At 34.1% G+C, this 12,697-nt stretch overlaps 1 protein-coding gene across 11 annotated transcripts in view; it reads left to right on the top strand.

Annotated features, from left to right (window-relative positions):
- PHKB (phosphorylase kinase regulatory subunit beta) overlaps positions 1-12,697 on the top strand; it is an 83,039-nt gene that overhangs the window by 20,546 nt on the left and 49,796 nt on the right. For 10 of the 11 annotated variants that reach the window (XM_075765890.1, XM_075765893.1, XM_075765891.1 and 7 more), the window contains 2 exons: positions 3,010-3,125; positions 10,536-10,599. In XM_075765890.1, coding sequence (XP_075622005.1) covers positions 3,010-3,125; positions 10,536-10,599 — 180 coding nt within the window. Of the gene's footprint in view, positions 1-3,009; positions 3,130-10,535; positions 10,600-12,697 lie in introns of all 11 variants that reach the window. The other variant, XM_075765896.1, reaches the window with a different exon arrangement.

Raw genomic sequence — 12,697 nt, forward strand, 5'->3', positions numbered from 1 at the left:
CTGTATCTTTAATGGAAAATAAAACAATTTTATGTCATGGTAAGAGATGTTTGTAAGATTTGTAACTGTTGGGTAAATAAGATAATGATAGACACCATGGCCTTGACTTGAGGACAAGTCATGTCAGGTCAACCTGCTCCTGCTCTAAAATGAGGTCGTGTTTTGAGACAGGAATGGAAAGCAAGATACATATATTTGTTTTCCAATTTTCTTAATCTGGATTTGCTTAAACTTACTCTGGTCTGTTTAATAGTTGCTGCTGTATTGCCTTAAAAAGCTTAAATGCACTTCTAGTACTACCATTTTAAAAAAAGGGACATTTTTCCAGTAATAGTGTATTTGCATTCTATTTCTAAAACATACATCTTCATTAATGTGGGTTGTTTTTTTTTTTAAGATAATGAGAAACCTAAGTCATGCAACTTGTCTCCTTTCTTGCTTAATTAGATCATGTGATAGGTCTATATTATTTTCTCAGATTTGCCTTTATGTCTGTGAGGAGGAAAATGTATATAATTATGTATTTACTTAGCTTGATTTATAATTTATATTATGCTCCAGATGTTTGCATTTAATTACAGAATTCGCAGAAAAAGTACATCTGTATAGACTCTCCAGTCAGTGGATGTTCTCCACTTCAATGTCAGGATGTAGTTTTCATTGCAACCATACCCTAGAAATCTGTGGACTATGGAGATTTATACTAAGATTATGTTACCACAGACTTGTTCATTCTATTACTCTCTGTATAGCTTCAACAATTGAATATATTCTCAGATTTTATTAATGCCTCATAATTATGTTATTTCCAAGTTTTCCTCTGTGTCTAGATAATATTCAGCGTAGTGGCATTGACAGCACTGTGGGAGTGGCAATCTGCTACCCAAACATCAAGTTAGATATTTCTTCCCAATGGTATCATTGCACGTTGTATTTAGTCTCTTACAGAGAGGGTTTTGAACCAGTGCTAACACAGTGGAAGGTGCTGGCAGATGGTTGATATTTGGCAAGCTGTCTGCATGAATGTGTTTGTACACAGAACTCTTGGCTTCAGAGGCAGTCATTGTATACTAGGCTGCTTGATGTCAGGCATGGCAGTTGTCAGTGAGTTACCCTCGAGTTGCATCTGTTTGCAGTTCAAGAATTCATTTAATTGCATCTCTGCATCCATAACAAAGAGAACAGTACCTGATTGTGCAAGTGAGTGAATTTGAGAGCAGTTATCTACACGTAAAACACTAGTATTTGCAGTCATCCATGCTACACGTGTATTCTTTATTATGCCTTGCTCTCCACATGCTTGACTTCTGGATAAATAAGCTTAACACACACAATCCATAATTTCTCTAAGTGCTTTAGCATTGTCTTTTTTACAGTATTTACGTGCTCATGATATGAATGATTACTGTCTGAAGATTTTGATTTGTAACCAGTTATCTGCTGCCTTTTTTGTGTCAATTTGCTATTTGGAAACCCTTAGTCTCATAAAATATCTGTAATTGACCATTTTTTTTTCTCGTGTTCTGAACATCATCACTGGTGGAAAGTCATCAGTAAGGTTATATATTTCTACATGGTGCTCTTTGCCTCTTCATTTAGCTGATGCATCTAAATTTCAGTTGGTGATAGAGATAGGAGAAGCTACGCTCTTAATCACTGGATGTTCTAACTTCATTCAGAGAAAGTTCATTTTAATAGAACCAAATGCTAAATTACAGGGATGAATAATATTGGGCCATCTAAAGAGTGGGACAGTCTGTTTCCTTGAAAGTACTAGCTATGAAAAAACCCTAGTGTACAGATAATTGTACATGTGCACCCCACAGTGCAATTTTAGCAGAAACATATAATATATAGAGAGACAAGTAAGTATAGAATTGTATATATTGCTGGTGGACTGTTATTAGCATAAAGAGTGTATCTGAAATAGTAACTTTTTAAGATTTAAAGAAAAATAGAGAGAAAAAGACAGAACAGATGTATCCAGGTAAATTAAAATGGAAGCAAATACCTTTCAGTAAAAGATTTGTTTTTTATCTCATAGCTCATTTAAAAAAAATAATCAATTGACTGTAGTAAAGTGGATCCTCCTTTGTAGTTCCCCAATGCGGTTGTGTTTATAGCCATTGCAATATTCTCTTTTCCCACAGAATCCCCTAGAATAATTTGGATGGCAGGGGATGAAATACCTGCTTTGGTAGATGAACCAGTGTAAATCTTGTGTTTGTCGTTAAATTTTCTGTAATTTCTAATCTGTGAACTCTTTGAAGTGAACTTTAAAATTTATCATAAATTTAACTTTTCTACAATTGAGCAACTCCAAATGTCTCTTTCAGCAGTGTAAATGAGGAAAAAAGTATCTGCTTAAGTAAGTCCCCAGCTCTAGTTAAATACACCTTAAATACCTTAGAATACCCTTAAATACCTCAGTATTCAGTTGAAACATCTTGATCCAAGAGGAGATTTTAATTATAATAAATTGATTCAGTATTTTATTTGTGTTTATAAAGGAGTGTGTTTGAATCTGCATAAGTATGTATCATCTGGAGCTAATATAATAAAACTTTGGCATATCAATTCTCTTAAAATAAATTAAGAAACCACCAAGATTTCCGTGTCCTAATCTTGTAGGATTTAATTTCTTTTGCTCCTCGATGTTGTTGTTAGGACAAATTTTTTTTAAAGATCAAAATGTCACCTTTTTGGAGCTCTTCAGATACGTGTCTTGAATATGAAATAATTTTTATCCCTGGCTTTGCAGGAACTGTTGCATAAATCACATCATCACCTAATTTGGGACAGCTCTTAATATTTTGTGATTAAAAATTGATTTTAAAGAGATTATCTGAACTTGGGCACATCATTCTCGGGGAGGAGAGGAGGGAAGGATGGAAGGCACAATTTCGATGGCTGAGGAGAAACAATTTTATCTTTTTGAAAAATGAGCATAAGAAAATGTGCTTGCATTTTCCTTAAGTCACTTTGTCTTTCTGTCTGTCTTTCCTATAGGTGTCCTTCATTCAAAATCTTGTGTTTTGTGTGGAAAGAGCCTATCGTGTGCCAGATTTCGGTGTCTGGGAAAGGGGAAGTAAATACAACAATGGCAGTCCAGAGCTGCATTCAAGGTAGGTGAGCAAATGTAGCTCTTTCAGTCAAAGCAAATAAATGTGATACGAATAAAAAGAATTCATGGGATGAGTTAAAAATAATAATGTATTAAAATACTGTTTGAACTAAATTAAGGTTCTTTAAAGAGTAAGATGTATTTTGGGAAAATGTGAAGCATAATTTCATCATCATATGCATGCTGAAATAACCACATAGATGCTTAGCTATTTGAGTATTCAAATTCCAGTAATTATGTGCAGCTGCACGTATATAATTCCAAAGATTGTGTTCAGAACAGTTCAGACCCTTGAGGCATGTGCAGTAGATTAGATTCAGAAAAATGTTTAGGAATATCCTGATTTAAGAAGGTGTTGAATCATGAGTCTGGATTTTCTCATCCCCACCATGGTGGGATGAAGATGCTGGACGCTGTGGAGGATAGCCTAGTGTGCAAGTTCTTTTCCAGGTTCTTCAGATGCCACAAGTAACTGGGCGTTCTAACCCCTCTCTAGTGAGATTGTTAGGAATGTTCTTAGCATTTTACTATTAGAGTGGTCAAGTTTGCTTCAGGGGAATTGCTCACATGCTGTCTATCTTGAAGGGTCAAATCTGTAATCTGACAACATGCTTTTTCTAGCATTATTGTTGTTTTCTTTTCTTTTTGACTTCTGATTTTTTTTAAATCGTAAAAATGGCTATAGCTTGGATATCTTAGGATTTTTAAAATATCGTTGATAATTATGATGATCATGGGCTTGCAAATATTACACGTGTTTCTTCCAGTCTTTGATGTTGCCAAATGAGTCCGTGTTCTCATTTCAGAATGAAATAATTTTTCTTAGTTCACATACAGGCGTGTATGTGAACATATACAGGCTATAAATATAATTACATGTCACTGGCAAAGCAATTAGTTTAGGTATGTTTTTTTCAGGGCTTTTGTAGGGTTTTAGTACCAGTATGAGAACTTAAAACTCCAAGTTGTTATTACATAATCTGTTTTATTAGTTTGTTGGGCTTTTTCTTCCTCCTTTGTCTGTAAAATTGTCAAATGCCAGACTAAAGGAGCGTTCACTTAGAGAATCATATACTTCCTTCTGCACCTCACCTAGTACAGATTCACAAAAGGAACACTGAAACCCCTGTGTCTCCTGTTGTTTGCAGCTAAAGGTGAGGCTTTATGAGATGGACTGAGCCAATCTAACAGATCGTTGAGCTGTCGCAGGAGAAAGTATAGAGCTTGGTCCTAATTTAAGAAGTAGACTTTGGTCATCAGAAACAGATATTGCCCCTATTTATCTTTCCTTGTGTGCACATTGATACTGTGTTTCACTGGAGGAAGCCAGTAGAAAATTTCTCTTGTTCTCATAAATCAGAAAAAATGGAAGAGGAACATTCATCAAAAGATGTATTTAGATATTATTGAGGAAAGCCCTGGGTACACTAAAACATTTTCTATATTTTGTTATGCTCCTGCTGTAGCTATCTACTAAGAGAGCTCTCAAAAAAAAAAAAAAAAAAAATTCAAGAAGTGATTATAACTAATCAGGGCTAGTCATGAATGATGTATGTCTGTCTTCAGTGATTATGGACTCCAAACTTGTCGCTTCAGTTTCAGTATTAAGTATGCTGTACTCCTGGCACTTAAAACTTACACTGTAAGTTTACATACAGTGTGTGTTAGTTTTCAGAATTAGAAGTTAATTCTTGTCTTTTATTGAAAGAGACTTTCTTTTTAAAGAAGGTATTGTATAATAAGAAGTCCATGAATAACAACTGCAAATTATGGCTTGTGTTAGAAGATGCAGATATTTTAAGTCTCTACACAATTTTGGTATTCTGTCTTAGTACAGTTCAAAACACTTCTAATAAATGATAAATAGCGAAACACTCTGTGGACCAGGTCTTCACTGATGTATGCAAATTGATGTCTTTTACTGATTCAAAGGCAAGTTTTGTAACAGCTTTTATTATAGCGTGATCCCCTTCCCATACGGCTGAACTTCTGAAAAATTAATTTGTCCTGTAACCATTTGATCAAGCTGCTCTCCAGGCATCTGCTGAGTACCTCTGCAAAATGTCTTTGACATCTCCCATATGTACTGTGAAGAATAATGAAGTTGCTGAAGTGCAATATCTTCATATTCTAAATTTAAGACCATAAAGCCTCGATCTTACTCTTCTCTGTAGTGTAGGTATTTTATTGCTATAATGCTGTCCTTCCTTGTTCTATTTTGTTTGGTCTAGTTATGAAATTATTATTGTTGAGGGATTGGTTTTTGTTGTCTGGGTTTTTTAGACAGCCCTTGGGGTGTTTGGTGTTCCAGTTGAACTGCACAGTTCTTGGATGGAGGCGAAAAACTGTGAATGGGAGGAGGATTAAGGATGTGTATGCTTTAAGGTGTGCTTTGATTAGCAGTTGCTCAGAATATGCAAGTTTTAGTGTTAGCTCTCAGGTATTTTACTGAGAGGATAAATCTAACAATTAAAAGTTACTGGGAATTATGAATGACATTTAAGTGAATTTACTAATGCTTTTTTAGCAAGCTGGAAGTCTAATTTTTCTAGGTTAGGCTCAGTGTCCCCTGCCCCAAATGTGGACTGAGGTCAAATGTTACCCATAATGTTATGATTGCAAGACTGCTCTTGATAATCCATGACAAATCACAATAATTGGCAGCTACAGTAAGGTCCACAGGTCGCATCTGGGTAGGCTCAGCGTAGACAGAAAGAAGAAACCTTTCCTGGTGCAGTGAAGCACCAGAGCAGGATACTCAAAAGAATTTACGGTATCTCTGTTCTTGGAGGCTTTTGAGACTTTGCTAGATGAGGTTATGGTTTACTTGAATTGTTCTTGGCTATTCTATTTGGCTTCAAGTGAGATTTCATGTTGGTCTAGATGAGTTCTGTGTCCCTTCCAACCAATGACTTTATGATCCTATGAAATTTTCAGAGGAATATTTAAAGAGGGTTTGGCTTAGGCTTTGTTTTGGGGGCATCTCCAAGTAAGCATCTTTTTCTCTGGGAATATCCAGCAGGTTAAAACAGCACGTTCATAGTAGGTTGCTGAGTGGAAGAAGGAGCACACTTATTAAAATACATTTTGTCTTTTAGTTTATACTGTTAAAACAGTCGGTTTTTTCCATTATTAAATTGTAGAGTATGAAGAATGTAATTTCTGTAGAAAGACATGAGCATAATGTTTATTATAAAACCTCTTTTCTAATTTAATCAGTAGAAATGAAACAAGTGTCTGAAGTGTGATCATAGTTCTGAAGTGTGTTACGTTGTGTGATTGTTCAGTCTTTTGAAGACATACTTGATCCTGCAGCTATTCTCACATTCTTTTTTTTTTTTTTTTTAAAGAAACTTTCTCCTGTCAGTTACCCACGAAGCTTCTAGTAATCTAAGTAGTACTTGTGTGTATGGTGAAGGAAATGCTTGATATACCATTGTAATGTGAAGAAATAATTGTGTGATGGGGGAAAGAAAGCAATATGTTAATGTTGAGACGTTTATATTTTCATTTGCAACTAATATTTGTGAGACTACTGAAGTCTCCAGGGGCTTTGAATAACTAGAGGTAGTAAAGTATTGATCAATTACAGTAAGTATTATTCTTATAGTAGAATGATGACTGAGAATGTAGAATAGAAATAATTTCAAGGAAGGAATCCATATTTGTCTTCAATTTTTTTTCAAGCAGTATCATACAATTTTACAGATAGCGAGTAGTTTTATATTATCTGAATACTGACGGTGGTTGCTGTTGAACAACTATTACTTCTCTACCTTTTGTCAGTACTTTTTTTCCCCCATTCTGATATTATCTGACTGTTGGTATTAGAAGTGTTATTTGGAAGGGAAAAGAAGAAGATGAGATTTTAACATGTTATACAGATATCAGTGTGCAGGATTTCTCTGATTTTCATTTTCTATGTATGCAGTTTGGTAATAATACTTCTATGAAAAGTTCTGTTCTGAGTTACCATGCTAATTTGTTTGAACGATTGCTAGGTGATAATTAAAATAAAGCAATTGTTATAACAATTACATTTTTCTTTAGGTATTTGAAGCAAAGCCAGAAAAATAATTACATTCAGAACACTTCTGAGTTCAGTTTATTCCTTCATCACATTCTCTAGTATCGAAAGCTTTCATCAGCAGAAGATACTGAAACTGAGGGATTTCACCACTGTTTGGCAGCTGCTCAGAGCAGAACTTAGTTAACCTAATCAGCTTTCTCTTGTTAAACCAATTAGAATTAAATCTCATGAGTACTATTTCTGGCAGTGTTTCAGAAAGAAAAATGAAGGTTTATAAACCTGTTGGTAATAGTTAAAATGATAGAGTCTGAAATCAGTGTTTAAAGTACTTCTAATATTAAAACCAACCCAGGTAAAAAAATACTTAAACAAGTTCTATAACTCTGTACTGATTTTTTTTTCTCATTATTTTCAATATTTTCTGTGTAACCATAATCGGCTCCCATCTTTAAAATACAGGTTAGTTAGTAAACATTTGAAATTTTATATTTTACATGAATAAATAGTACAAATCAGTTTGTTTACAGTAAAGTAAAAAGTTTAGTCTGATCCCAAAATGCTGCATGGATTTTAGAAGAATTAATGTTAAAGCACAGTCCCTGTTTGCAGTTTTCTGACAACTTGGTTGCTATTAATTTTTTTGGGCTGGATAGTACAGTTGTTTGTCAATACTAGCACAACTCCTCTTACACAGAAGTTGGGGATTATTACTGATTATTTTTCTGAATATTATTCTAGCGCAGAGTTGCTTCATTAATTACTTTTATAAACAAAATATCTAAGGCTGTCTTGTTGAGAAAGTACATATTCCTAACTGTTGGTAATTTTCCTATTTCCCTGCACGTGGAGCATGGCCCTCAGACTCTTAAGGATGCTTTGATTTTTCACAGTCATGACTGTCTCTGTGCCAATGTTGTTCTCATGTTATCTGGGCACATGGACCCTCTGACAATTTTATTTTTTTTTATTGTGTTCCTTTTTTGGCAGTTCTGCATAATTTTTATCCCAAATGAAAGATGGCATGAAAAAGGGAAGTTTGGTTGGCTGAGTGGATAATCAGTTTTAGAGAAAAAATTATATAAACTTTTAACTCCTTTTTTTTTTTTTTGTCCCCCCCCCCCCCCCCCCCTTTTTTTTTAAGAGAGTATTTAAAGGAATTACTGTGCTAATAAATGAACTGTTAAATTAATTGGTGTATTCTGGTTTTCCCAGACTTTTCTCAGTTCTTAAAACTTCAGACTTTTCAAGCTTCTATATACAGCAGTGTAGATGTTTATGAGAGTTCTTTGGTGTGGGTGCGGGTGTTCAGTTTGGTTTTGGTTTTTCTCCAAATTTATGTATTGTGCTCACTTGGAAAAATCACGGTAGCTCCATCTAAATGGTTGTTAGCTGAGGACAGTGTCAGCAATTCCTTTCCCTTGTAGGGAAAGGCTTTATGGAAAGATGAACCTTTCCGTTGTTCTTTCCACTGATTTTTATCTTCCTAAGGTTGGAGGCTTTCTTCCCGCAGTGTTGATCTATGTCCTCGTACTGTGTTCTGTCACTTTTGTTTACCCTTACAGTCTTTTTTCAACTCAGAATCTTTTGTCATGTCAGCATGATTAATTCTGCTTTTTCAGTCTTTTGCTATATGTCTTCAGATTTGTTAACTTTTAAGATAACAAGGTAGACATCTATACTTTCCTCTTATTCTGCTGTCTTCCTTTTCTATTGTCTCATTTATTGTCACTTTTTGACTAAAAATATTTCAAATTAACTGTAAGCTGGTTGGAAAGCAGAGCGCCTATCTAAAGGCATGGGCAGTTAGGGAGAAAGATGAAACTTGATTTTGAAGGAGGGAGCTTCAAAACTAGGACAGTCTTTTAGGTGTAGCTTCTGGGGTGTCAATGAAGTCAATAAATCACTGTTGTAGTTTGTATAGAAATGAAACAGAGACAGATAAAGATGCATTGGTCAGAGGCACTGTAGTTCAGTGGAGACAAAAGCGTAATTTAGTTTTAGTTTTACCAATAAAGTTGGGAGAATTATACTAGGCTTTGTTTTACTGGATGCTCTGAATCTGTTTTACCAGATTGCCTAGGAGAATGTAAAAGGTGTTTCTTTTATTAGCTAGACTTCTGTAGTATTTCTAGTTCCTATACTTTTATGTCACCACTTACGAAGCAGTGCTAAGTCCTATCCATACTTTGAATGCTTGTATTTGATAGTAGAACTGTCAGAAATCTGGTAGTGTTATATATATGTTATATATTATATTATATATAGTTTTTAAACTCTAGCACTGTTGGGAACTAGCTCATTTAATATTTTACTTCTTGATGCCCTGTGACCTTAACATATAGAATTTTTGAATCAATGAGCAAAAAATTTAGCATTTTGTGTGTATGTTAATGGTTTAGCTCCTTACTGCATTTGAATGGACATGTGTGAAGTTGGTCTACCTATAATTATGTGTTCTTTAAAACAATACTTCAAAATTCTGCCCTCTGTCATTCTTCAAATTTCATATAAACCCATCAAATGCATGTAGATTTCTCTTAGCTTATTTTGAGCTTTTCTTAAAAAAAAAAATAAATCAAAAATGTGTGTGCATTGAGAGGGAATGCTTCTTCTCTTTTTTCCTTTTTTTCCTTTTTTTTTTAAATACAAGGAAAGTCTAAGACTACTTTTTTTTAATGAAACAGTCTTGTAAAAGTCTTGTGTATATTTTATGTACTGTATACTTTTCATAATCAGTAATTATATTTTAGTATATAATTTTATTTAAAAATAATTAGTGAATTTAGTAGATACAACTAATGCTTAATGTTTTTAAACGTGAACTTGCGAACTTGAAAGCTTGTTGGTAATATTTCTGGGTCGTCTTTTCTTTGTGATGGGTACTAGTCATGGAGTAAGTGAAATAAAAGATGTTTTGCTATATGGCTGACATTAGAAAATCCTCCTTTTCTGAATCCAGATTGATGAGTTCTTATATCAAAAGCTAGTCAGAAATCAAGTCTAAATTTCAAAGTTTAGTGCTTGAGAGCTGGGTTGAAAAATTGTGCTGAAGTAAATCCTCCATTAATACACTATTAGCAAGACCTTGAAATACATAATGCCAGATGTCTAGTAGCAAGGTGAGAGCAGAAGTGCTTTTTCCAGATGGTCTCTGACATTTGAAGGCAAGTAAAAATGCTGAAAAGTATTTTTTTAAAACAACCCACCACTGAACAACCCCAAATTTGCTGCATCATCATTTTATTAACATAAAGATTAAGCACAAAAGTCAAATCAAGAAAAGATCATAGCTCTGAAAGCTGTCAAATATGTTACATTTTAGTCTGGGCTTGAATTATGATACCTCTTTTTTTTGTTGTTGTCATTTTGTTTTCTCCTCAGCTCCGTGGGGCTGGCAAAAGCAGCTTTAGAAGCAATTAATGGTTTCAATCTCTTTGGAAATCAGGTAATAAAAATATTTGCTTTCTCTCCTTTTTTTTTTTTTTTTTAAACAATAATGGTTTACACTGTCCATTAGAGGATATTTAGAAATATCTAGCACAGTTTGTTAGATTCTAGCTTTAAAAAAGGTTAGTCTGCAAACTGCTCCTGTTTCAGGTACAGAATTCATCTGATAAAATCATTAGTGCCCTTACTATCAAGAATTACTTAAAAAAAAAAAAAAAATCTAAAATAATTGCAGCTTATTCTGAAAAAGGATTTGGTTGCCAAAAAGGTTTTTCTTTCAGAGCTGTATCTGTTGATCATAATACAGTATACCTCTACCTACAAGCATTACCTTACTTCTGTCTTCTTCCTTCGTGTGGCTTTTGATCAAGATTTTAAACAAGCTACTTGCACATAATCCCACTATGTTATTGGGGTTTAATTTCAGGATGTTGCATAGTGGTAAAATCTTTTCTTTTCCCATCCTTTCACTTTAAGGCTTGGATCAATTAAACAAGCAAGCTTTTTCTTAGATTTTTCTCTCTGACTTGTATTCCCCTTGTACATGTCTTTTCTTTAGGTGTTATACCTACAGTAGTCTACAGCTACAATAAAAGAATAGTCTTCCAAATTAATGGTCCAAAAACTGTACAAATGGAAGAGATACGTCATTGTCAAGCTCTTTGTGTTGTTAATGAATGGAAGTGAAGGGTAGGAGTGCAGCTAAAAAGAAAGTTGGATAGCATCAAGTGTGTGTAGAAATAGTTATAAAAATTGCTGGTGAGTTTTGTCTGTAAATTGTGTGGAAGGGAGGACAGGTTGGTCACAAAGTGGTGAGCTCAGTACGCTAAGTAATGCCTTCCATATTGCACTGTTTTCTTGGAATCTTTCATCCTTTTTGACTTCTAATTGATGGACCTTGCTCACATGCCCAAATGGCTTTACTTCATACAAATGAAACATTAATTGATGAAACATGTGTTATCTTTTCTTAGTGTTGAGTAACATTTGAAACTTAGTTTAAAAAAAGACATGTTTACATGAGTAGCTTACTATTTTTTTCTGCAGTTAAGCTGTTTATGATCTTTTTGAGGTTTAATAATTTTATATTGTGACCTTGACTTTAGTATTTATATATTTTTTGAGTAAAGTTTCTGTATATTCTTGCTGGTTTCAAGATAGGATTTTTTTTTTCCTTCTGTAATACCTGTGTTCTCCATTTGTCTTGCAAATCAGATGAAGCTGACTTTCAGATTGTGATACTTGTCTGTTTCAAATATTCAACTTTAAGAAACTAGATTAAATGCACTGGTTTGCCTTAAAGAAAATAGTATAAAAGAGAGAAGATATAAATGGTTGAATAGTGAATAAGGGGAATTTCCAGGTGCTGTTTATGAACATAAGCTAGGTCAACTCTAAAGGTGTGACTGGGAGACAGTTTCATTTACTTTGCAAGTTCCTTCCTGTACTGCTTGATTTATTAAAACGTTCTTAGTTATTTCTGTCTCCATTTTTGTATTGGTAAAATGGAAGGTATGGATTGGAACAGTCATAAAATAATTATTGGCACTATTTTACAAAAAGTTCTTCCTTAACTGTTAAACTACAACTTAAGAGCTATTCAGATGCCTGGGATGAAAAATATAAGTTATAATTTGTTTTAAACAGTGAGCAACTGACATAGAAGTGTGATCTATTAAACAATCTTAGCTGTTGATGAAAAGCTGTACCACTTCCTTACTATTATTAGACCCTTCTTTAGAAAGGTCTTCTTAGACCTTTCTTTTTCTTGTGGCATAAACCAGGAGATCCTCCTAAGCAAGACATCCATTGCATTTTTTGTGGGTATCTATTCCTGGGGTTTTTGTTTGCGGGGTTTTTTTTCCTTTTTTTTTGTTTTTTGTTTAAATATCTAAATATTTGTACTATTCGTGCAGTGCAATAGCATTGTTCTGTTTAGAATCCACTCAGGAAACACTGATGGCTGTTTGCTGATGAGCAGAGAAGTATGAAAGTGCTTTTTTATGCATATACAAATACACTGTTTCAAAAAGACTTAGCCATTTGGTCTAGTTTTGGTTTACTTTATGTACATATTTAAAAACTGATGTTACACG

This window comes from Balearica regulorum, chromosome 13, assembly GCF_011004875.1.
Source record: "Balearica regulorum gibbericeps isolate bBalReg1 chromosome 13, bBalReg1.pri, whole genome shotgun sequence".
In the NCBI taxonomy this organism is placed as follows: Eukaryota; Metazoa; Chordata; class Aves; order Gruiformes; family Gruidae; genus Balearica; species Balearica regulorum.